General features: G+C 35.9%; 1 protein-coding gene across 10 annotated transcripts in view; it reads right to left on the bottom strand.

Annotated features, from left to right (window-relative positions):
- The window catches only part of ZDHHC14 (zDHHC palmitoyltransferase 14), a 93,778-nt gene that overhangs the window by 52,618 nt on the left and 14,576 nt on the right, over positions 1-26,584 (bottom strand). The window contains exon 1 of one of the 10 annotated variants that reach the window (XM_085575267.1): positions 429-26,584. This exon is cut by the window's right edge and continues 12,667 nt beyond it. The exons of the other annotated variants lie outside the window; for them this stretch is intronic. Within the exon in view, the coding sequence (XP_085431393.1) occupies positions 429-484 (56 nt within the window). The 5' untranslated portion in view covers positions 485-26,584. The remainder of the gene's footprint in view (positions 1-428) is intronic. 10 annotated transcript variants of the gene reach the window in all.

Here is a 26,584-nt window from a genome sequence, read left to right as displayed (position 1 = left end):
GTTTCTTCACAGGTATACAAAACCCCTTTTTCCTAGACCACTTATATTCTTTTCTCATATTTGACAGTTTGTCAGATACATTTGTATTCTGTCCATGAAGCCAAAGCTTACAAGGATACAGAAGATTATAATGAGATTTTGCTGAATGGATGAAAAAAGGACCGAAGACTACACATCTTATGAAAACAAGACATTATCCTAAACCACACTGTAACCTAGAGAGAAACTTCTATTTAAATTTATGTAATGAAAATGCTAAACATTACATTTTTGTCCTGAACTGCAATGCAACATTAATAACCTCGATGTCCCAAATACATACTAACAACCTTGCTTAAAACATGCAGAAAATACTAGGGCTGGAGGAAAATAGAAGTGAACATGCAAGAGCTACAAGTGCAATTATTCTATTCAGAAAAGCTACCAACCTTAAAAAACGCAAGCAGCATGGCATATACCAAGTCACCGGTACAGTTGTATTCATTCTCCCTAAAGATTTTTAATGCAACTACTCTTGAATTAAAATTCATAGCCACAAATTCATATGAGCCCTATTACTGGTGTCTGAATCTGCACCAACACTGAGAAATACTAAGATAAGAGCTCTCTGCAATTTTTCAGTCTGTCAGAATAGTAAAGAGCCATTAAAATGTAACAGTCCACATCTGCCAACCCAGAACCACTGCCAGGCTTGTGTTCCAGGCTCATGTACTACGCAAAGGGTACGATCATCTCACTGTGAGCATCCTCAGGACAGCACAAATCTCCCTCTTAGAACACGAACACATTCTGCTGCTTCTCGACAGCAGTGATAATTATTCATAGCATCTTCAGCTGTATTTTGTTCTGTAATGTAAAAAAAAAGTAAACACTTGTTCTGAAAGTCTGTTCTACCCCAGGATAAGGTTCCAGGAAAAGGATAGCATTTAGGAACACGATTAGCACTGACTGTAACAGAACCTAGTGCCAGTATGAATCCAATCTTTGAGAGAGTTTTATTCATTCATACTTTATTAACCCCTTCTCTCTTGTTCATGGAAACATACATACAACTGACAAAAATAATTAAAACATCTGTAGGCACACTGCCCTTGACAAAAATCTCTCAAGGTCTTTCTCATACGGTATTGAAGAACTAAATTATATTATTAAATCTCTATGCCAAGGTAATCAGGAAAAGTAAGCAAAGGGAAAACAAAGACCCTGGCAGAATTACTGGCCAGAAGCAGTCTATTAAGAGTCAAACTGGTATAAGGAAGTGTCTAAATTACAAAATAAGTACTGAAAATATTTTTGAAATATATGGTGTAAACCCCCCAGTTGTTAATATGCTACATTACAACCCTACATCTCTATTTTGTATATGATGTTATAATATTCATACTAAAATTAGCTAAAACAATACATGCATTTCAAAACAACAGAGAAGCATTCCTTATTTTTTGAACTACTCTTCAGTCAGATGCTTGTAACTTAGCCAACTCTCTGCAGCTGCTTCGACACCATGCCAATGCCTTTACTTCCTCAGCCTTTCTATCCTTAGGAAACCATCTCTGGAGACCTAATGAGTATTGCACAAACAATACTGTATCCTCCAACTGTTGCTAAATGCAAAATCCATCTTTGCTTCTTTTGTTTCTTTTGAAGGACACTGAACGTGTGCACTGGATTTCATTTTTAGTTGATGAAATAATATTTTATTGTCTTTCAAAGAGGAGACAGATCAACCTAAGAGAGGTTCATTACAATAGAGGTCAGAAACAGTTCAGTGGATGGGGCAGGAGACCAGGAATCAGTAAAGCTGGCTTCCTGGATCAGCCAGCATTCTGTTGCATGACCTTGTGCAAAGGCAATTCATTACACTATGATCCCTCTCCTTTTTTGGAGCATATACCTCTCCAGAACACATTCAAGACAAAATTATGTGCCAAATCCTATACGACTATAAAAATTCCCCTGGGTATTTATTTTTATTGGGGGATTTTTTTGCTGCCAGTGAACCCTGATGATGTGATGATGGTGTTGGACACTACTGTACAAAAACATTGCCCAAGCAGCAAGCAAATCAGCTGGAATCTCTAGGTAATACTGAAATACAAATAATTACTAACAGGAAACACTGCTTGGCTTACACAATACAATAGGGAAAGAAAAAGGAGGAGGACTTAAAATAGAAACTCCGTATGTTAGTAAGCTGATTATTAGTTGACTCATTAAAAAAATCGCTATGGTTACAAAAAAATTAAGAAAATTTATCAATCCAAAAGTGTTCCAGCTTCTCCTAAAGAGACAAGATGCTTGTCCTTTATAGGTTTTAATCTTGCTTTATAAAATTATACAATTCAGCTTCAAACAAGAACTTTACTGGCTTTCAAATATATTCAGTAGGAACCTGATACTGACAGACACATTAGGAAGTTTCTTTCCAAGTACAGGCAGCACATCTTTGTCAATATTTTAGACAATAACTCTAAGGAAATTACTTCAAAGTTTTGGAGGGTAAAAAGTTTCTAGAGATATCTGATTTTTTTTTTTCCTGTGGAGTGAATGATTTTGAGAAAAAAAAGCATGTTCCAAGAAAGTAATTTCATCCAAAAAAAGCCTTAGACTTTCTGAATTTCAGGATCTGAGCTTGAAGCAATTAGATATTATCTATTTGCTACTGTGAGGAGTAACAGTAGTCCATACAGACCAAAGTAATTTCTTCCATCACCAACATGCTGAGAGTAACTTTTTGTTGAGAGTCCAAATGAAACTCCTCTTCCTCTCAGCCAGGTTAGTAATTTTCACTCCTGCCTTGTGCTGACACAATGTTCCAGACAGTAAGTGCTAGAATGAGAATTGAGATGGTTGGTTGCTTGTTTCTAAAATTGCTGATTTTCATTGTTTAGAGTTGTCTGTGACTTATTCTTGATTGTTAATAAATAGATGATCACCAACTTTCAAAGATGTGCAATAATATTCAGTTAAACTGTAAACACCGCTACAAGAGAGAAAAGCTTTGAAATATTTTCAGGGGAAAATCAGACACCTTCATTTAATTTGAGGCACAGCATAGGATTGACTCCAGCAAAGTAAGAACATGTAGTAACACTGAACTTTAAAAGATAGCAACAGACATTCACAGATAATATGAATAAGTGATTTTAAGCAATACTTGCAGCCCATTATAATTGAGATGACTGAACAAAGAAATAAGCCGAAGCACATAAAAATCCCTAGCCCTTTCAACATTTTGCTCTTGAACTCCACAGAATTTTACAGACAAAACTTTTTTGAAACAGAAATGCCAATTCCACTCAGCCTCTTCAAAACACTTACCTAAGTTAAAATAGGTCATCATCTTATATTTACAAAGCAAATTCTATCATTACCATCATAAGGGAAGTTTGACTTTGTTCCTTTCTCTTGTAGCTAATTTTGTTATATAGCAGTTCTGTGAATACTAGATAACCAAAAAAGTGTTGATATTATAAGAGAGTTGCTACTACTTGATATAAGATTTGTTTGATTTGCAACTTCCTCTTGTGTCAAGAAAAATATTAGCTGTATGATTTTACTTAGTAGAACTGGAATCTTCTTGGGATAGCACAACAATTAAATTTTTAGTGTTGATATATATTCTCCACACTACAACATACAATTAGTGCTAATACTTCAATAACTATAGGATTTCTAGGCTTAAGTAAATTATAAAATAATCCTATGATTCCTTGGGTAAAAAACCTACATTGTCAAACTTCCCTTATTTTCCTCTTTCCTTCTTTAAATCCTGAATACAGACATCAGGCATTTTGCACCTTCTGCTTCCAAGAAAAGCACATCTCCACATCAGTCTCTCCAGCATTTACTGTTAGAAATCTCTGCTTAAGAAACTGGGCAAGTCTGTATTTGTTCCTAATGCCTGTATGAGTTGATTAAATCAACTCCAGCAAACACAGAATGAATCACATAAGCCTAATCCAAAAGCCAAATGCTCAGTGCCATCTCTAAGATGACACAAACACCTCTAAATTGGGAAAGGATTAACACTGGAGTGGGACTATAAATGGACTCAGTAGTGATGCTTACTGACCATTTGAGCTGTGAAGCACCAAAACACCATCCTTCAAAACTAATAGCTTTCCATAGTTCACAGCCCTTTCCTGTGAACAGATGAATCCCTGTGGTCAGTATTGAAGAGTCCTGAGTGTTGGTTGTCCTTCCACCCACCATGCACATTAGCCATGAGACACAGATAGCAGCCATAAAACAGCACCTTGTGTTCACAGTGAAATTAAACTTTTAAAAGATGGCTATCCAGGGATGAATCCTGATAAACAGTTCTTATAAATAAAAATGCAACCAATTTTTTTATTCCTACTTAGGTAATAAGACTGTCTCAGCACCTGACAAATACTTCAGAGCTCCAGCACTGCAGACTCCAGACAGAGGACCGTTCCCTCTGCTCAGCAGTAAAACAGCTACAGAGACTACACCTGAGAGCCTCTTTATACAGAAGGATGTTGTGACTCAGTGGTTTCAATTATCTCAAACTGACAGGAAAGAGCTATATTCCAGTGCTATAAACCTATAATAAAAGAGAAAAGAATAATTTTGGGGGGAAAGGCATTTTCAATGCAGCACTGACTGAATAGCTTCATTTTTGTTCCTTTCAGCACTGCTTCCTTTCCAACAAAAGCAAATTTTGAGTGACAGGAAAGTACATTTCCCTCTCTGCCCTGCAGCTCACTCTGACTGTGCAATCAATGGCAAAGTCTGAAATGGGAAAAAAGAAACCCACCAAAACCCAACAGCGCAGTGAATGATGAATGCCATACAAAAATATATGTCCTTGTATGGCCTGGAGCTTCAGAAAAGAAAAGAAAGATCCCTGAAGAAATACAAACATCCAAAAGAAAGACAATCCTTAGTTAACAAGGTTGGTTTTCTTTAAGTAGTCATACTAACTACCTGCACACCACCATTACTGTTTTGCTAAGGGACATGATATTGAGTAAATTGGGTCAACACAATGGCAATGACCAGCCAGTGACACCTTGTTGATAAAATACAAAAATACACTTCATAAAAATCCTCATCTAGTCAGACTTTCATGTGTTATACAGGTGACACTTAAGACTAGATTTGTGCATTATTTTTACCAGCACCACTTCTTTTGGCACTTTTTTTTTCACTTGGTCGAACAAAGCAGAATGGAAGGGCACCATCAATTGCACTTTCAATTTAGTCATGTCTCATTCACACTCAGAGTAGCATCATCTTTATTTAAGACAGGACTGTAAGTTGAAGCAGCTTTATACTTTATAGGTAAATCACCCAATCCACTTTAGACTAATTTATGTAATTCTACTCACCAAAGCAAAAATGTCTAACAGAGGCCTTAGGAAGGAAATACAGAAACTCCCTGCGTGCACAAGCTTTAACTTATTTTCTCATGAAGTCAGTACCCGGATTTTGGATCTTGAAGTCCCAAAGAGAAATAATGGAGTTTTGGTTTCCACATCCATGTGAAAGCTGGATACGCAGACACAGCATAGGGTTAAAGAATTCTCCAGCTACAAGGACACCAGAGGAACCAATATGGATGGGAAATGTAGTCACTACAGGCAAGGTGATGAAAGAACTGAACCTGAATGACTCTCTCACTACCCCCAAGCAAACAACTGTAAAAGTCTGTATCTTTGATCTATAGCAAATAAAGTGATTTAGGAAAAGTCTAGGCTTGATTACAGTTATTCAAAATTACACTTTTTTGCTAAGAGCTAAAAATAAATTCTTGATTAACTCCTGACAACCTGGGAAAAGCTCAGTTATATTAAATAATAATCTTCTTAATAATGATTAACTTGTATAAAAATAGTAAAATTCTATCTGTAAGAAACTTTTAATAACAATGTTAAAGCTGCACATTTAAAGACTTTTAGCCAAAAGAATTATCCTCATCTAAATTGTTTAATTTATAGGAAACTCATACTAATCCTTAGATGAAGAGAGGCACGGAAATAAAAAAAAAAAGATCAACCAGGACCTGAGGCAGAAAATTATGTTAACATTTTGTACTAAAAGCTTCACAAGAAAGGATTAGTGCAGTTTGTAAGAAACTCATTCAGAGTATTTATAAGTTACAATAGGCATATTGGTAAGATATTATGCAAAATACGAAGGCTAAATAGTCCAACTTCAGTAAAAAGAATTTTAAGTCAATGTAATGTACAAGTGGGAAAAGATATTATTAAAAGGTGAGGTCTAAAATCTGCAAGTCCTAAAAAAAATCCCATGAGGCAGAGATCAAGGAATTCTGATGCCTTGCAGAGCAGCTTTGGTAGGACAGACCAGCAATATGGTTCCGAAATGTGCAAAATTAGAACTTTAATGTAGGGTGTATTTGGAAAATGACTCCTCTATAGCATGAAATGCAGAGAGATTACAGACAGAGGTAGGACTCCACGTGACAGAAGGAGTCCATTAGTCCTGCTTTGCCCACACCCCCTGTGCTGCCCAGTCCTACTGCCCAACCTGTGCCAGGAGCCGGCCCAGCTCCCTCTGCAGCAGAAGGGCTGGGGCAAGGGCTGGGGCAAGGGCTGGGGCAAGGGCTGGGGCAAGGGCTGGGGCAAGGGCGCTTCCAGCTGCAGCAGCTACTGCAGGAAATTACAGCCTGGTCCACGGAGCTTGGGAACTGGAACACGGGAGAGAAAAGTGCCATTCCCACAGCAGAGGGAGTGGGTGAGAAAGATCACGGCTCTCTTCTGCTAACAGTAACCTGACATTGGATTGTCTCAGCTGAAGAAACTGCTGCCTCACTCCTTGAAACAAACACTTGTATTTCCCCAAAACTTCTGAAGTTTGCTATTTTTTCAATATCTATTTTCATATTCAACCTTTACCAAGGCTTTGCAAGGGTTTTTACAGAGACTCATTTTGATATTCTCTGGCTGAGCATGAAATTCATCCCCAGTAGACAGCCAACACAAACAGCATTTAAAGTCTTTTATTCTAGTACTACATTTGCTGTCTCACTCCTACTTGAAAAAAATCCTACTGTAATAGCAGCCACTATTGTAAAGCAGTAAGCCATTAAGTCATCATTTTGCCTCAATATTTCATTTTGCTTCCTCAAAACCACTTCAAAATGTTATTTTTACTCACAATATTGCTAAATACAACTACTAAAAGCTTAGAAAAAATGTTCATTATAAATAACACTAATTTCACTCTCAGCACAACATTACATCATGCTGTTACCAAAGTAATCAGAAAAGCTGGCGGTCACATACCAGATACAGTAACAGGATACATCAAATACTCCACAACACATCATGTTAAATATCATCCAAACTTGAAGAGATTTTAGCCACAGAAACTTAAAAATAGTCTTCTATTAAAGCTTTCAAAGGTGATGGCCAAGTTTACAGGACTTTCAACTGAGATTAGATACCTGAATTGTGTATATGAAATTATAAGAAGCTTGATGCTCACCATAATAGGAAGCTTCCTTGCAAAACAGGGCAAAATAGGAAATTAAAGATGTTTTGCACTAAAATCCATCCCCTCATGCAGAGTCATAGAATTTATACAATCTTTAAAGTCTTCTGAAATAGCTGTATGTATAAATCTCACAAGCCCCTAAGAATCTGCTAGACTTCTTTGTCATCACATGTCCTGAACAAAAATAAGAATCTAATATCATACACAAGTGTGGACAGATACACATGCATATATCCTTGTACATCTGAGTGCACACACACATACACACACGTCTTCTGACCCTCATGGTCCCAGGGAGCTTTGAAATGCTTCCAGTGTAACTGTATCTGGCTATGGAGCAACCCAAAAATCTAATTTGAAGTTTTATCTCTGAAGAACAAAGACAGGTGACACAGACATTAGCTAGTGCAGGGGAATTTGAGAAATCTGAGGAAGGAAAATGAAAAAAGGTTCAAAGCAAAGGCTTAGCACTAGCAGTGCCAGAGTCATACTTTTTTTAAACCAACTGTAAAAAGCTGACCTAAACCTCTACAAAGGGGGAATTTGACAATACACTGAAAAAATAATATATTAAAAGTCAACATAAAGAATCTTGCCACTTCTAACATTAGCTAGCTTCAAGTCTGAACATCAGTGAGAGCCCATTCTGACAAGAAAGATTTACGGCTGGATCTTCACACTATGGTACTACTAATCATAATGTATATGGTACTCAAAGGAATAAAAAATATATTTGGCCTGAACAAAGTTGGAAATTCTTTTCTCTCCCATTAATCTGATAAAGCAAGTTCAGAAGAAATATTTCTGACATTGTTTTCTCTCTTCAGAACTAACTATTCCAATTCAGCAATTGGTTTAAAACCGGCAAGTCTGTTGCAGAGCAACATGTAAGAAAGAGGACATAAGACAGTGCAACTCTAAATTGTAACAGTCACATTATTCTTCGGCCTAAAAAAATCCATCACAAAGAAAATGTTCTATCATAAAGTAAGTCCATCTTCAAAAAATAATAAAATTAAATTTAGGATTGAATTATTTAAAAAAAACCCAAATATAGAAAAATAAGTTCTGATTAGTGCACTTAAACCCATTTTAACCTTGCAACAAGAGTGATGCATTCCAGAACAAACATCCTTGCTTTCTTTGACCATTTTTCAAAACAACGCCAGGTTGTGAAGTAACTTTTTTTTTTTCTTGGCTAAAAAAAGTGCTATGAATCATCAAGAAAACCATTACACAGCACTTTCTGAGCTCTGCTAATTCCTTTCAGACAAAGAACAGCAGTTTTCATCCCTTCTGGAGCCACTTTCAGTAGGGTCAAGGCACTTCAAAACACCATTACAATCAAACCTGTTCTCTACATACACGTATACAGCAGTAGCATGTGACTGTAAATTCACAACTCGTTTGTAAAGCAATTTTCAAGAAAAGGCTTTGATAAATTTGTGCCAATCTTTTACTACAAGTATCAGCAGTATACAGGAAGAACAAAATTGCCAGGCTGCACTCTAGATTATGAAAAACAGAAAGGAAAAAATGACACAGAAGATCACACAGAAGATGAAAGTGGATGCAGACGGAGTAAATGGTTGACAAAACAGGCAAAATTCAAAACATCAATGCAACACACAAGGCATTATTGAAAAACCAAACAGAAGCCACACTTTAATCTCTACAGAAAAATTAAATTTTTGTTAATTGTGATCTTTGTCCTCAAAATGCTTGAAACTAAATTTTTCACTGTTAAAACCACACTCTTTTGTGAAAGTTTCACATTTTTGCATAAACTGTATCAATAGCCTTAGATCATGGATGAGAGAACTTTTCAAAAACCTTGTTACATGCTGCTTCTACTCAAAGAGTGAAAACAGTAAGGGAGGAAGCTAAGATGCTCCTGAATAGCCTCTGCTCTCTGCCTGGATTATTTTAGAGGAAATTTCGTTTAAAGGATTTTTTTTTTTTTATTATTATTCATGGCATTATTGCCTGTTGCTATCAAATACTTCCCTGTAAGATTTATATTAGCCTACCAATTATGTAGCAAGTGTTCCTTTACATGACAATGCACACTTATGACTCCATGGTTGATGCTCCATCCCTAAAGTGTTCCTGGCCAGGCTGCATGGAGCTTTGAGCAACCTGCTCTAGTGGAAGAGGGCTGGGAATCAATTACCTCTAAGCTCTCTTCCAGTCCAAACAATTAAATCATTTTGTGACCTTTTTGTGTATTAAAAGCCACATACTTTGCTTTTAAAGAAAATAAAGTTATTCTTGTCACTTTTGCTTTGAAAAAAATATATTCTCTGCTACTACCTGCATCAATGCTGATCAGAGATTATTAAACTCTTGGGGAAGTGGAGAAAAAAACTGAGCAAAAAAGGAATAATATTGAGTCTTCATATTAGTATCTTTGGAAATAGAATTTTCCAAGAGTACTTCACAGACATTTACAATGTGCAACCAAATATTTTGCATCTTGACATACCTAATCCAGGGAAAAAAATCTCTGAAATACATTTCCTTTTCCTATGTGCAATCACAAGATGTTAACAAGTTTAAGATTTGGAACTTGAAAAAAAAACATACTAGGAAAACCATTGTGAGATAGAATGTGTTTAAACATAGGGACAGGAAAGAGACATGACAAAACTGAAGATAGGTATAAAACATTTGAATAGAAAAAAATATTAACAAACAGGCTGATAAATACATTGCATATTGTGATATTTTTGTTATGTAGAGCCTTCACAGCGAGCACAGCATGTTACAGCAGGAGGCCCTGTAAAAGAGCTCCAGTTTAAATCCTCCCAACTCAAAAATCTCCTGCTGGGAGATTTTTATCTGAAGAACTTAATTAACAGCAAGTTTAATATAGGGTCTCTAAAGTATACTGTTGGTTTTCATTGAGAATAGCAAAACCAAAACAAGACAGACATAAGCAGCAAAGGGCATGAATTCTGTTTGCCTCACAAAATGTATGTGTTATCTTCCCCTTCCTTCCCAGAGGGCAGAAGGGAGAGGTATGAGAAAACATACAGCCCTGCTGAACAGAACATCCATCACACAGAGCTGACCCACCCTGCTGCAGGATGGTATCAGATACACTAGGCTCTTTCCTAAATACTCAAGTTTCTTTTTGGATGCCGAAGGGGTTATTTCTGGAATTATGAAAATTTTACAAATCTCTTCCCATGACCTTTCTGACATTCAAACTTTGATGAATAGCTCCCACACTGGATTGCTCATTCTGAGAAGAAAATTTCATGTTCCTTTTCCTTAGTAGCAGATAAATTATGGATTGTCCACAGCAATGATTAAACACAGTTTACAAATACACTGGCAAATCAGTCATTTGTTCTTAACCCCAAAACGCCTGACCTTTTTTCTGGCTTGACATTTTTCTTTTCAACCTTACAATGGCCTTTGTCAAAATCAACTTTTAAAAGCTGTTCCATTTCCATATTTCACCCGTGTCATAGGTTCTGCAGGCTATTCCTAGTTATACAGCTAGGAACAGACACCGTGCCTAGAGACAAATCAAACTGCAAAATCAAGCACTCCAAAGTCAGCAAATGTCAAAGTCGTTGCCAGAAGCAATGGGCAGGATGCCTGGGAGCCTTGATCTGCCCTTGCCCTGTGTGCATGCATTATGGAGAGTTTTTATTTATAGAATTACATCCTACCACCGCCCACAAGGCTGCTCCCTGATTCAGTTAAAAAGAAGGATCAACACCCATTTACTGAGCAACTACTCAGTACTTTTGTTTTCTTCTCAGCATTTTAAATACAGTTTGAGACCTTCTCTACTGAGCAGTACTCAAGTTTTTGCAAAAAGGTGGACTCCTTAGTTTCCTGGTGGGGTATTCAATAAGGCCCATAACTGAATCAACTAAATATCTTACCAAACACTGTCCTAAAAATCCCTAAAACCTATAAAACATTACTTCAAAAATTGAGATTGAAGAATTCAGGCACAGAAAGGCAAAAAACATTCAAGGTTTTGGTATTAAACTGAAATATTCAGCAGCATAGGTATAGACTATATCCAAACTAGGTGTACTTGCACAGTATTTTTATTATATATAAAAGTAGAACTTTGTATTTACTTAACATAAAATTACCATTAATTCAACTGCACATGAGAATTTGAGCATTTTTCTTAGTTAAATTCTAGATTCTCAAGCCAAACAAAAAAAAATACCACAAGTAGCGACTACAGAAATTCTGGTTTTATTTTATATAGAATTACCAAAAGAAACCTGGGAAATGTAGGAATACTGCCCAGATCTCAACACAATACTGACCTCTACTCTATAACTAAATTCTAAAATAAAGTCAACAATATGGCTAGTAGTCCCAAGCTTCTCAAATACATATGCTTGGCTGAAAAATTTAGGTCACCATACTAAAAATATAAGAGGATTAGCTATGAAAGGTTGAAACTTTGTTACAGGGAAGAGAGAGGACACACAAGATGACCAAAAGCAAACCATACCAGACAGAAAACTATGCTAATATCTACCAAAATATACATACTGAAAGCAATTTTGCACTTTAATGCAGCAGCATGCCAGACAGAAACATAATGAAGGGAATGGAAAATAACACCATATTTGAAGGTCTATTAATACTATGTGGGTCAGACACTAATATCCCAATACCTGGCTGAAAAGAACCCTCTCATAGAAGTCTGCAAAGCCATTAGGTATTTTGTCCATTGCCAAAATGCTTTTTATAGTCCCCTGACAGTGTGGGAATTGATGAATACTAGGGACATGAACACCTGACACAAAAAAATAAATATGAAAATACAACTTAAATATAAAAACACAACTTATGGCAATAGAATATTGTGAAAAAAAGAATTATAGGAGAATTATAGAAGAATTATAGATCCAACTAGCACCTGCTCAAAAATAAATATGAGAAGTTATTAAAATCTATGGCAGATATTTGTGCAATCCTTTTCTGATAATGCTGTTTAATGAAAGCTCTGTACCACAAATTCACAGCAAAGATAATTAATAAAAAGCTGAAATAATTAGGTTACTATTAATTAATTTACAGAATTGTATTAAAATATTTGTACTAAATAAAACTACAATAAAAACATTTGTGTTCAAATCAATTTGTCATTTTTGCACTATATTCATAAATCATATGTAAAAGACAAAGGATATAGCAGAATTTCCAAACCAAAAAATTTATTAAAAGGAATTAAGACAGAGCGCACGGACCTTTGCACGTATTGTATGCATATAAGCATTCCTACTCTACAGATACAGCTATTAAACATGTTACCAACCTGAAAAGTCAGGATCAATTTCAAATCACTGCCATAATGCAGAAGTACATTTTTTTCCAACAAACAAGGAAGTGAAGCAATCATGAGAGCAAAACTAGCACAAAAAGTGGTGTCTTCTCACTCCCTAGACATCTTTAAATGAAGGATGGATATACTTCTGGCAAATGTATTTTTGCTAAGCACAAACTGAAACTGCATTTTGGTCAGTTAAGTCAAAAGGTTCATTATTAGGAGACCTGAATGAAAGATAAAGACTTGTTGTATGTAAAGGATGCCAGACTTTGCAATTTAATGGTCCCTTCTAGCCACAAACTCCACAAAGAATTCTCCCAAATAAAACCATGAAATAAATACATTATTACAACCAATTTAATCAAGCCCACACTCACTACCCTAGAAGTCCATCACTATCCTCTTTGCCAGAAGTAAAAATCTCCTTGGGAGGTGTTATCCACAAGGTAGAATAGTATCCTTGGGATGCTACACATCCTCTTTCCTTAAATTCAAATTCAATTTGCTATGTACTTGATCCTATTTACTCCTCCATCTCCATACTCTTCGTCTCCCTCACGAACACTGATGTTCTTTTTTAAGGAAGGTTAAATAAATTAGGAGAGCAGTTTTGGGTTGTTGTTGTTGTCTTGTTTAGTTTTTTCTTTTTAATTACATTCTCAATTAAAATAATTTCTGTCAGCAGGCAGCTTAATATAATATTCAAACCATGGTTATTTACCAAAGCAGTAACTGTCTCTCACAGCTCCTAAGCAAAGTCAAGTTACCCTTAAAGGACAGAACTGTACAGCACTTTGGCAGCGAGAAAAAAAAAACAAACTTTGCTTCTATATATAGATCTACATAAAATTTTTGAAATATAGTTATTCTTGCTGTGATATATAGTTATCATATCAATACCTCTCACAAGAGAACCTTACAGTTCCAAACAATAAAGTAATCACTTTAAAGAAGAGTTCACCTAGTGATCACTTAAATAGCTATCATTAGGACTAAAAAGCATTAAAACTACCTGAGGCCAGGTTCCAAAATGTACTTAAGGTGTCTCTCTGAATTTCTACTGATTTCATCAGGAATCCAGGTATCTGAACATCACTGTGCACCCAAGTCCACTTTTACAATAATCCCATGGAGATCAACTTTATTATGAGAAAGTCCTAACAGTTTATTTTTGCTGTTATATAAAATATATAGTAGCATGATTTAAGAGACCATTTATTTAAAATAAAAACCCTTCAATAATACATCACAACGAGGAGTTTACATATCCAAAGTTACCAGAAAGACAGTCCACTATGCTAAAAATATATACAAGCATCCTGTTTAGGCCAAATGGATGACATGTGTTTGCTGAAAACAAACTTGCCAATTCCTCTGTCCTCTACAGAGCTCAATACTATTAAACCTAAGCAGCAGTGAAAAACAAGCAGAAGAATCTGTATGGCTTAGCTAACATTTAAATCAAATTTTAACTACATATTATTGCATGCAAGTTCAGAGGGTTCTCAAACTAAAAATGTGGCAGCTGAGAGGCATCTGTCTCAGTCAGACACACACGAAAGCACACAGTGCAGCCAAACAATTGCCTGTCTCTGAACACCTATGCATGGAAAAGACAGGTAACAGTATCGATTCCACAGAAACATTCTGTGCCAATCACCTGCAATAGTTACTCTCTCCAGTTGCAGATCCAGCCTTTGCAAATGCCTTGCAGAACCCCTTGGCCAAGCAGAACAATTACAGAACTCGCTCATGTATTTGCTAATAATTTGGGGTATATACAAAAGAACATCCAAAGGCAAACATAGATATTTTCAAGAAAGAGACAAATATAAACTATTATACGGCTTACTGTTGAGATTGTAACCAATAGCCTTAAAGCATCTCAGTGACAAAAAAAAAAAAAAAAAAAAAAAAAAAAAAAAAAAAAAGGGACATGATTTTGGGAAAAGACATGATGAAAACCCCAAACTGTTGCATTTGGCATGTTGTTTTCATAAGAGAAAACTAGAGTATATCCAAGACAGTATCACTCTTTCACTTGTATTACATTTCGATGTGCATGATCTGCACTTCTAGGATTTTGTGCACATTCTGCTTCCACTCAGGCAGTGATCACAGGCATAATTTGAGGGAGTATGCCATCTCAGCTTCCAGTTTTCATGAACATTTTTAAGTGTCAACTATTTATCTACTTCTGATTAGAAGAATTCAAGAGAGAGAAAGTAAGGGAAACATACATTAATTACATTTGACATTAAATATCATTCCAGTATTTTCACCCCACTTTAAAACACCATGTGCAGTGTGTCCACTGCACTCAATGCACTCAAAAAAAACCAAAAAACCACTCAAAATTCTCTGCTGGCCATTCCACCACACAAGGAAGGTGAAGAACTAAAATGAAGTTCCATTTTATTGTCATCTTAGACATTCTAAGGACCAGAGTGCATACAATCATGCTGTCCATCTACTCTCTCTTTTCCAGCTTTTTTTCCGTAACATCCAAAAGACTGGGACAAACTCTTCACAAAATTTTGAGAAAGTACAAAGAACTAAACAGTGTCTAACAACATGGTTTTTCTAATTAAAATCAAAATGTAGAGGTGACAAAGGAGTTTGTACTCCACTAAATATCTTTTATATTGGAGATACTATGGGAGAAGGGTAAAAGGGTCCTGGGGACAGAGATTGTATCTGAGGGTTTTCTATGGCATTTTCCCAGAGAGGAGATGCAGTTATCTTAGAAGGATTTTACAGAAGACTAAAAAAGGAGCCTCACTACTTTTTTCTTATAAAAATACACTTTTAAACAGAAATGTCTTTTTCAGAGTATATATGTTAGGAGAAATGAAAACACAGGTTGACAAGTTAAAAGAGTTTATTAAATATGTAAGGGGAAAATAATGGTGGTTATTGTGAAACTGGGTAAATAAGATTGTATTTTCTGCTGCATTTCTGTCAAGTATGATGTAATGTAATTCCTTGCCTGAATGGAAGGAGGAAACCAATTTTGATAACAAGGCTAAATTTATGAAGTTAGAAACTGTGCCAAAACAAGCTACTCTTTACTTACCCTGTAGAATGACTGACACATCCAAAATAATAATTTGGAGTAATTCTTCCTTTGATAGGAGTTACTCATATTTCTGCTGACTATAATAAAGAAAAACATTTGCTTTCTCCTGTAAGCAACTATGCAAGAGCATATTTTTAGTAATTACAGTATTCAGAAGAATCCCTGGATCTGGACTCCTGCTCTCTGAAAAGGAGCACTAAAACATGCTCAGTTAATAAAAACTACAACTGGTCCACAAAATTGCTCAAACTACTTCCTCATCTTTAAGTAGACTTGCTTTAATATCTTTAGTCTCCTGACCATAGATATTACTGATTAATTCAGGACAGGACTCCACAAAAAGATGTCAGGGTCTACAGACAGCCATTAAATAAAATAATCCCAAATTAGTTTTCCTTCATGTTCAAAGGTAGCCTTTACACCCTTTCAGCAAAATTCGGAAAACCACAGCATCCTCTATAAACATTTCTACAAATATAAAGCATGTCATCTATAACTGTATTTCCTATATACCTTTCTGTGAGTTTACAGTGGACATTTTACAAATCTCTCTTCCCCTGTAAATGTCTAAATCCCAGCAAACACCTGGCAGGACACCAAAAATTAACCACTGCACAAGTAGCAAGGGAGCTGGGGGCTACACATACAAAACACTCAAGTAATAGATTATTTCCCATTGCCTACACACAAGACCAAAATCTACTGCAGTTATTGCCATCACAGATGAGAAAAGGCAAGTCAGGGAAATCGATTTGTGTCATTCCATGTCCAGTGGCCATCACTCAATGCTAACAAGCTAAAAATCTACAGGAAGTACATTTACTGCTACTATTCAAAGATGTGGAAAGAGGAGGCTGTTTTGTTTTAGTCTTTCTAAACCTGAGTTGCCAGATACTTGCAATAAGATATCACTGAAAGAGGCTGAGAGATCAAGACCTGCACAGTCAGATGTATCTGAGTTGCCAATACAAAGATAGCAATAGGTTTTATGCTATTCTGTGTCTTCCGCAATTATATTTGCTCCTAGTCAGCTCCAACTCACTAAGGCACATTGATCTTTTTTTTGAGGTTTATAAATGAACTGTCCTTATAGTCCCATCTCTCCCTGCCCTTATCTTTGGATAATCTCATCCATAAACAAATACTGAAAACACCTGGGCTCTTTCCAGAAACGTTTTTAAGAGAGACATGGCAAAAATGAAATAGTATTTCCATGCATACTGCTTATATTGTAAATAGTCTGTATCAAAAAATCACCCTGAGAAGTTATGCTATTTTTCCACTGAGAAGAACGTCAGACTGGCTCATTTGCAAAGGAGATTTTACAGCTGATTTAATATAATCTTCATTATCTGCTAGAAATGAAGACCCAGATCTATTTAAACAAATTCCATACAGCATAATCTTGGATCAGCTAGCCAAAGTACAGGATCTATTCAGACCCCAACTACAGCACATACAAGACATATAAACAATCCATATTCCAAAAGATACCCAAAGCAAACTTGATTTGGATTTCCAGAATACCCTGCAGATACCCATTCTGATTAATTTCAAAGTCTTTCAGATCACTCTTAAATGAATAAAAGAAAAGAGAGGCATACAAAAGAAATTAATTGAGGTATCTGGCATGTTGCTGCATTAAATCAGCAACAAATTAGTAGACAACAAACTCCAAAGAAAAACCTGGAAGAAATGTTTACTTTGCACTTGCATTCCTTAACTTAGGAAAATCAGTGAAAGAAAATTCAAGGCCTCTGTAGCAGATTTTTATTAAGTTAGGAAAATGATCGGAAGGTAATTTCAATTTGCACTTTTCAGATCTCGAGAGAAGACTGTACTTCAGAAAATATTTTGCATTAAAAAAATCTTTTATAACATACAGAAGTGTAGAATTAAGCAAAATATTTAAAATTAGAAAAGATACACATGGGATTTTAAAAAAAACACAAGAACCGGCAGCATGTGATAAATAATGAACTTGCCCATCAAAAAGTTTTTGTTTCTGCCTTAACTATGCCAGCAATTACTCAGTGTAAACCTAATGAAAAATTAAAACCTTAAAAGTTGCAATGGTAGATTAAAAAAAAAAAAAAACAAACAACCCCCACAAGTCCCACATATAATTGATTTTGTGACCTTTTGTCTTATATCAAAGGAGTTAGCCATTGTCTCTTTGCAGAATTCTGCAATTGATAGTACTCACAGAAATATTAGTATCTTTCAAATGGCAATGAAACTAGCTATTATTCAAGCGATGACCTATTTTCTCTTTCCCAAGAATTGTAAGAATTTTTTAAATCAATGCTTTTGGAAACACAAAACAATCTAGTCCACTCACTTTCCAGAATCAAAATCTGTGACGTTGTTAAAGCTTGCAGATGAAAACCAAGTATGCTAACAGCTGCCAAAGCAGGAAGAGAAGTACCCTGGTGACTATATTTTTGATCTAAAATAACAAGGACATAATGCTATCATTATGAAATGACATATAAGAAGCAGACTTCCCAATTAATTTTACCAATTGTATGCACTACAAAATGAGGCCTAAATCTAACCTAAGTTATTGTCAAAAAACCTCAACAAAGTAAATAAAGCAGTCTTGAAGTGTACATCAAAGAAAGTGCTCTAAGTCACATGCCAGTCCAAGCTATGATGACTATTTACATAGTGCATTACAAAAAAAAAAAGGCAAAATACATGAAGAAACTCCCTGCTGGCTTAAAGGCACTGAGACACCTAGGTCTCTTTAACACAAAGTTTTCATCAAATCTGAAGTTATACACCTGAAAATACCAACTGGGAATAAAGACTACTACATGACTTTGGGTCGATCACAATGAAGTATCTACTAAGTAGGTAATTTTTCCAAGTATTCCTAATATTTACAAGTAGATAAATCTTTTGATGTATGACTAAATATTCCTAGATTCACAGAAAATTGAAGTGCTTTCTGTCAAATATTAAACACAATAAAATATATTCAAGTAGTTAACAGAAAATATAGAATATTATGTTATTGATAAACACACACAAACTTTATGGAAGCATAGCTATGAATTTAGAACCAAACCATTGCAAGTATCGTATCTTTATTCTGCATGATACATTATCTTCTAATCTCTGAGATACAAATCATGTCAGCTAATATTAATGATTTTAAAAATGTATATTTATCAGTCAATGGAAGCAGAAGAAAGATGGTAGGAGAACTATCGACCCATCCCTTCCACTGGCTAATTCTCAAACATATCCGAGTAACAATTCCAGTACCAATTTTAATTCCATTTCTCAGAAAACATTATGAACTCCTTGGAAGGACCAACTGAAATGGGTAAGGGCAACACCAAGCCCTAATCGATTTGTCTAGCATCACCCATAGCAATATATTCCTATTTCTACACACTACCTCAATAAAGTCTACAATCAATTAAACTACCATATCTGAAAAATAGGTAACACTACTTACCTTAAATTTGTCATTTCCACAGTATATCAGACTTTAGGAAAAAAAAAAAAAAAGGGAAGAAAACCCAACAAAACAGGACAAAGGTGAAATTAGTTGCAAAATCCCACTGTCAGGAAACAAGGCAGGCCTACAAAGAAAGTCATTTAAAGTTTTCATACAGTGAAGAGGATGCCTCAAAAACAGTATTTTTTAACAGCCATGAGGTGGGGAGGGGAGGAATATACTTGAACTTACAATCTACAGGTAGCCTTTTTCCCTCCTCAGACAGGTGCACAATTAATATGATACCAGGCAGTTATGATCCATTCCTATCCCACAAATTTTTAACATTCAACTGTGAAAACTTTACTGTTCCCATATAAACATTGAGTATTTTTTTTTTTTGTAACATAAAACATTACAGCCACAAAATAGAAGCACACATGAAGTAAAATAGTTTGGCATCCACACATAACACAGAGCTCTTCTCTCTCCTTTTTAATGCAGCATCACAGGCCTGGTCAGATAGAGAGTAGCAAGAGGGCAGGATTCCCACACCTTAGGAAACAAGTTACAAGTGACCTGTAACCAACAGACCAGGTCAGCTGGTCTTTGCTTGTTGAATACTGTTAGAGACTATCAGCAGCAGTGAGTGGGAACTATCTACAGCACACAAACAAGATGCCAAAGGTCTGCAAAACAACCGGCTCAGAGGTGGCTGTCACCTATTCAAATTACTTATTTGAACATTCAAATAAAGCATAGTAATTACAGCCATGCTGCAAGACCCAGGTGTTTTCTCACTGTCAAATTGGTTTCACATGTATTTAAAAGATTATTTCCACAAAGTCTTGTCCCAAATGTACTTCACCAGTGAAAGAGAAACAAGCCACCCTCCACATGCCATTGTAGGTCAGTCTGTTGTCCTGCCAGTCAACTCAAGATTGGTTCTGCAGTTTGTTTGCCTATGCTTTCCTTGCCTGTCTTTGTCTATCTCTAAGTTACCTGGCTAAATTGAGGTTTTCATTACTCATTCAGATTCCAAAGCTAACACAGGACAGGTAAACCTGCTAAGATAATTCTAAGTACTAGTTCATTAAAATTTAGGTGTTTAGTAAGGCAAAGAGTAAGAACAGATTCCATAAGCATTTACTTTAGTAGTCCATATCAAACATTTTCACACACTACTGATTTTTAATATATCTCTTGTCAGTGCTACTGAAACTCACTGGAAGGTCATTACACATAATATAATTTAGAAATTCACCTATTTAGAGCTCAGTAACTCACATGGAAGGCCTTTGGAAGTTTTGCAAGTTTCACCCTACCTTTGATCTTAGTTCAATAAATTTAGGATACCGGATCACACAGTCTTTAATAAGGTAACTTTACAAGCTTCCCCAGCAGCAGAATATGGCTGTAGGTACTTGCCCTTTCCATGCCACATGTCAAGACAGCTGATAAGTGTACATATACAGCTCCAGGGCTTCCCAGAAACTATGCACACACTTTTCAAGAAATCAGGCAGGCAAGAGCTAAACACCACTCCTAATTACTTGATCCAGCCTACCTCTAGCCATCAAAGAAGCTGTGGGCATCACCAAGCTCTTCTCATCTGTCATTATTCTTCCAGGGGGAATAAAGGGGCCCAACTCTTCTGTCTTACAACAAAATACATGTCACAGGTGACATCTGAAAAAAATATGCCCAGGACTACAATACCATCTGTTTCAAAAACCCCATAGGCTCTGCAAGAAATAGACTAATGAATTACCTTAGTGGGCAAACAAGCAAACTGTATGTTCACTAGGAGGGGCGTGATTTTTCCTACTAACAATAAAATACATTTACAACTAGATGATTAATATGAACAGACAAGTAGATTATGCTTTGTAAGAAAATGATTATTTTTAATGTATTAAGACCGGAAAATACTATCCAATCAATTTGGCAACCTATGAAATTTTTCATATCATACTTCATTAATTACTTTTCCTAAGACAGCAGTAAATATTTATATTGATTTCTTCACGCATAAATAGTCAACTATGACTACTCTAAATTCTAGATTGTAGGTTCCTTTAAAAATTTTTACATGAGTTACAACAGCATCTCTGTTTTTCAAAGTTCACTTTCTAATATCACCTCTATGTAGTAATAGTTGGAATGTATTACATAACTGACATAATTATATTCTACTCAATATACAGCACACTCCTCTCAATCCCCAGCTGTGCTGCATTATTAATAAAGACATGAAAAACAACAGTTCCAGATAAAATCCTTCTAGTATTTCATAGATATATTCATAAATAATGGCAGTGGAACCATCTTTGGAAGTTACTTTTCTTCAAGAAAAGATCACAAATCACTTCAAATTTAGCATGCCTTGCAAACAACTTCTAGTGATGACAATTCCACAATCTTCCTAGGAAATTTATTTCAGTTCTCATCCATACTTGTTCTTGGAAAAGGTTATTTTTTCCTAAAGTCTACTAAGCTTTAACCTGAATTCTTCCTCCTGCAACTTAAAAGTCACAATGTCCTGTCACATCCTAAACAATGTGGAGAACTATTTTTTTATCATACTTCTACATAACCAAAGGAATAAATGTAACTTTCTCACCATCATCCTCTCTGACTAAAATAAACCCCAGCCTTTTTTAAGTTACCTGAGGTCATGAGAGGGAAGGAGAAGAGAAGGAAGAAATTCTTGTGATTAAGAAAACTGCCAGTTCTAGTGATGGGTTCTCAATTTTTGAGACAAATAAAAGCAAAGGTGTTTAGGAAATTGAAACAAAAATATTCAAAACATTTCTCAATTTAACAACCTAACCTACCCATTGTTAGGAAAGCAATACCCAAGGAAATACAGTATCTTCCATTATATTGGCTGCATATTATAGGCATTATAATAATGCCTATAGGCATTATAATATATATAGGCCTGTATATTACAATGCCATGGTCCATCAGGACTATTAGGAAGGAGAGTGAGTTCTCAAGTAAAAGCAACATGCTCAAGTAATGAAATACATGCCTCTTCTGATCTACAGTAACAGTCTACACTGACACTAGCAGGATTTAAAATTTTTGTACACATCATAAATATTGCCTGTGGTATCTTCTAAATATGTGAAGACATCATTCTAATCTGAAAATAATCTGATCTAATCTGGTTTCTGAATGGATTATTAAAGCCCTGTTTGTCATAGTTCAGTGTCCCTCATTAAGAATAGGTTTATTTTTACAAATTTTTGCATTGTTGTTTTGCACAACACAAAGCACACAATTTGTTGAATTGTTATCCTGCATCTAACCAAGCAATGCTGCAAGGAGAAATGTACTATTCTGAATGGTTTGGTTTGACTATGTTAGTCCTACTGGCAGAATACAAACTGAAAACAGAGACTCTGAAGAACAATTTTAAGTATAAGCATGTGAAAAACAAAGTAGGCTGTAGGAAAAAAAACTGGGAAGATACCATCTTAAAATACTGTGCCTCCCAAAAGATATTTCTGGTTGTAATTAACAAGACCTTAGAGTGGGCCTTCAATTTGTAGCATGAATTGTGCTAAACACCACATTTCTAGAACACAATTACATGTCAGATACTTCTCAGTAAAGGATGTAGTTTGTCCCCAGTCAAAAAGAAAAAAAAATCAAATCAAATATTGCATCTGTCAGTGGCCATTTTCTCCTTTTCATGTATCAAACTCCAACTCCACCCTACAGATATACCTTTATTAAACTGATGACACAACTGTGTCCACAACCATGAGAGACAGATAGATATTACTGGACTCAAGCTCACCTAGCAGACAGCCTCATGTATCAAAAATCACAAACAATAGTAAAATTTAGTTGATGTCTTATCAGAAGAAAAAGATAACTCCTTTAAAACTCTGCTGTCATCAAATAAAGGAAAAGGTTTGTTTGTGGATGAATTTTTTCTTAAAATTCCAGAACTCCAGAGAAACCTGCCAATACAAGAATCCATGGCATCCAGCTACTTTAACAATACATGCTCCTCATTCATTTCCACCACTGCTGCAATCCCTTCAGAGTCCTGTGGGTCTTTGCTTTAAATGAGGGCAGTCAGTGGCACAATATTATATATGAAAGGTCCGTAGTTCTGAAATGCATTCACTCCCCTTGCTCAAAAAGACAGCTGGACATAGTGACCTTCAGAACAAGGTTCATCTTTTTTCCCAGGCTTTGTGCAAGAAAAATAAACTCAAAATGGCAGGGAGCCCTCATAACTAGCTGAGGAAGCAGCCAGTGCCAATCTTACTGCAAAAAAATCTAACCCAAGTCAGACTAGAATAATAAATAACAACAATCAGCAAAGTAGTTTTGCTTCTCCATCCTGACAGCTGTTTAGTATTAACTAGGTTTTGTGCCTGCTGACCAACAGTTGAAAAAAATCTGTACTGGGGCAAACATTTTCATCCTACATGTCTCTCACACACATGCACACACCTCTGAGTTGTCTGTAGTCTGATCAACGCCTGACCCTCTTACAACTACTACTTACAGTTAAACACTACTTGGATGTATTTATTCTTTTTTTATCCATACTAGACCAATGCTGTCACCAGAGAACCAAGCTGATCTCCTCACTTTCCTCCACTGGTAAATGAACTTTAGTCCACTTCAGTCAACACAAGCTGTCTACTCAAAAGGTAGAGTCATCTTACAAACTGAAAATAAATTTAGAACTATGATATATGACCAAAGCTGAAGCAGTAAGTTTTCTGCACTTTCAAAACGAAACAAAAAAATAATATTTAATGCTGATATATAAAAAGCACAAATGAAAGCCGATTGTCAGAATCAGAACACAAGAATTGTGTTGGAAGTAATGACAAAAAATTATAGCAAACAAGAAGGTTCTGAAGCACTACAATATGAAAATCAAAATCAATCAATAGAGGCCTGGAGTGCCTAATTATCAAACCATCTGCATTACATTACCTTGTGAAGAACAGTATCTTAAGCACATAAAACAGTCACAAAATGAAAAGTGTAAACACTGAAAAACATTATGTCATGGACCTTGCTAACCTACATTTGCTATGAATTCCATGTCATCAAGACCTAGGCAGTTTCACCAGTCACTTTCGTACACCACATGTTTCACTACTGATGTGTAGTTAAATCAAACAGCTGCACTTATGCGATTTGCTTAGAACTTTGACTCAAAAGCAGTATCAGTATTTAGGGTTACAAAGCAGGGTTTATATTTTTATTCCTATACAAGCAGCATTTAGCCGCACTTGATCAAGTATTCTGTAAAATGCATTAGGTACCACATTAAAAACAGGTGATGCATCAAGCCACCTTGTTTTATACAGCAGAGAAGTAACCTCCTGTGCAGAACACCCAATTTTATTCATTCACAAATGTACTCTATTGCCTGCAAAGAACATCTCCCAGATTTTCCAGTAACTACAGTGAGTAACTACACTGTTGAGCAGAAGAGGCAGTGCTGCCCCTTTTATGGCTCTCTGAAAAGACCCAGAGGAAGAAGCACCAATCCACAGAGTGTAACAGTAAAGAGCAAGCACATGCAAGCACATATAAGATAAAAGAAGAGAAGATAATGATTTGGGAGGGAGTATGTGGAGAACAGAAATAGTGCCTGTTTGGGCACTTACTGGTCAAATAATTACACACAGAAAAGCCATTCTAAAACAAACTGTTAAGATTGCTACATTCAAGACTGACAAAATGAAATAAAATGCCAGCATGCCTGTAGAAGTTAAATTTGATACTCTTCTGCCAGGCTCCCCTTCTTTTGTCATATGCCTTTCAGTTTTAAGACCTCTACCTCAAATGCCCCCAGAGAATCTGCTTCCCTTACACCTTTACATGGGATAGTTCTGGAGTTTACACAAAGATGATTTCTGCATAATAACACTATACGGAACTTGAGATTGCAGAAACTGGAAGGCAAATGGTGAATGAAGCAATTTAAAGAGTTTCTTCATTTATGCTGCCTACAGCCACAGATGAAAGTACCCCACAGAGCAGAGCTTAATTCCCAAAACCAGCTGTGCTACCAATTAGGCTGGCATTACTCAAAACCGTAACTTCAGTGAAGGAGTTCTGCCTTGCCCTCAGAGGCATGCTCAGCATAGGCACAGATATCAGACTTTACTTGTTAAAAATCAAATTCTTGGCAAATGTCTGTACTTTTATGAAGACAACACAACACACACCTTTGAGAGACCACCACACTTGCAGACTCCTGCCTATGTATAACCAAGAGTCAGAATAACCCACTATCTCTTATATGTAACTTGCAAGCCAGCCTCCCAGGTCTTTCTCTCACCATTATCACACTAGAAGTCAAAAAAAGAACAATGCTGATCAGAGCTACAGAGCTTCCCCATCATGAAAGATTAGCACAAGAGAAATCAAGAATGGTAAGAAAAGGGAAGAGTATTTATGGATAGAAAAACAAAACAAAAAAACAACAAACCAAAAAAACCCCAAAAAAAACCCCAAAATAATTTGAAACCTTGAAGCACTACCAGTACAGGTGTCTATTACAGTTCTCTTTCCTGACCTCCTCTTAAAACAAATATATAAATAATAAAACTCCAAAGGAGTCATATGAATGCTGTCATTCCCAGCATTCTTAACTCTGCACTGATGAAGCAGGACTGATGAACACTGTCAGTGTTTCATCACAAGCCTTGTCAACATTTCGTATCTATTCACATCTATTTTTCATATGTTTATTTCTTACTTTCAGGCTCTGAAGTGAAAGGGACGTTGATAGGACACAACATGCATAAGCAACTTAAGAGTACAGTCCAACTATGTCTACAGTACTGGATGCAGTAACAACTGAAAAGTACAGCATGTGTATCCAAAGTTATTACTGTCTTACCTACAGGTACTAACTAAATATGAAAATGAAACAGCTTTCCCTTGAGCATATTAAATTTATTTTCAGAAGCAAATACTATAGAGTTCAGTTCTTCTCTGCTCCTTGTTCCCCCTCAACTCCTAACTCATCCGCATGTATTGAACAAACTTCAAAAACTGTCCATTTTCCATCAAAATATGAGGACAAGTCTAGCTGGCCTAGGGTTGCACTCATTCTGAATGAATAACAGAACTATGCAAATCTTATCTGTGGGGATCAACTCCAGTAACAAATTATATGCTCCCTATATATTTGACCCTTACTGTGCAGTCAGAAATAATACTTGCACTAAAGCTGAAATTAAAATATTAT

Source organism: Lonchura striata, chromosome 3, assembly GCF_050655825.1.
Source record: "Lonchura striata isolate lonStrDom1 chromosome 3, ASM5065582v1, whole genome shotgun sequence".
In the NCBI taxonomy this organism is placed as follows: Eukaryota; Metazoa; Chordata; class Aves; order Passeriformes; family Estrildidae; genus Lonchura; species Lonchura striata.
This window is presented reverse-complemented; position numbering and strand designations above follow the sequence as displayed.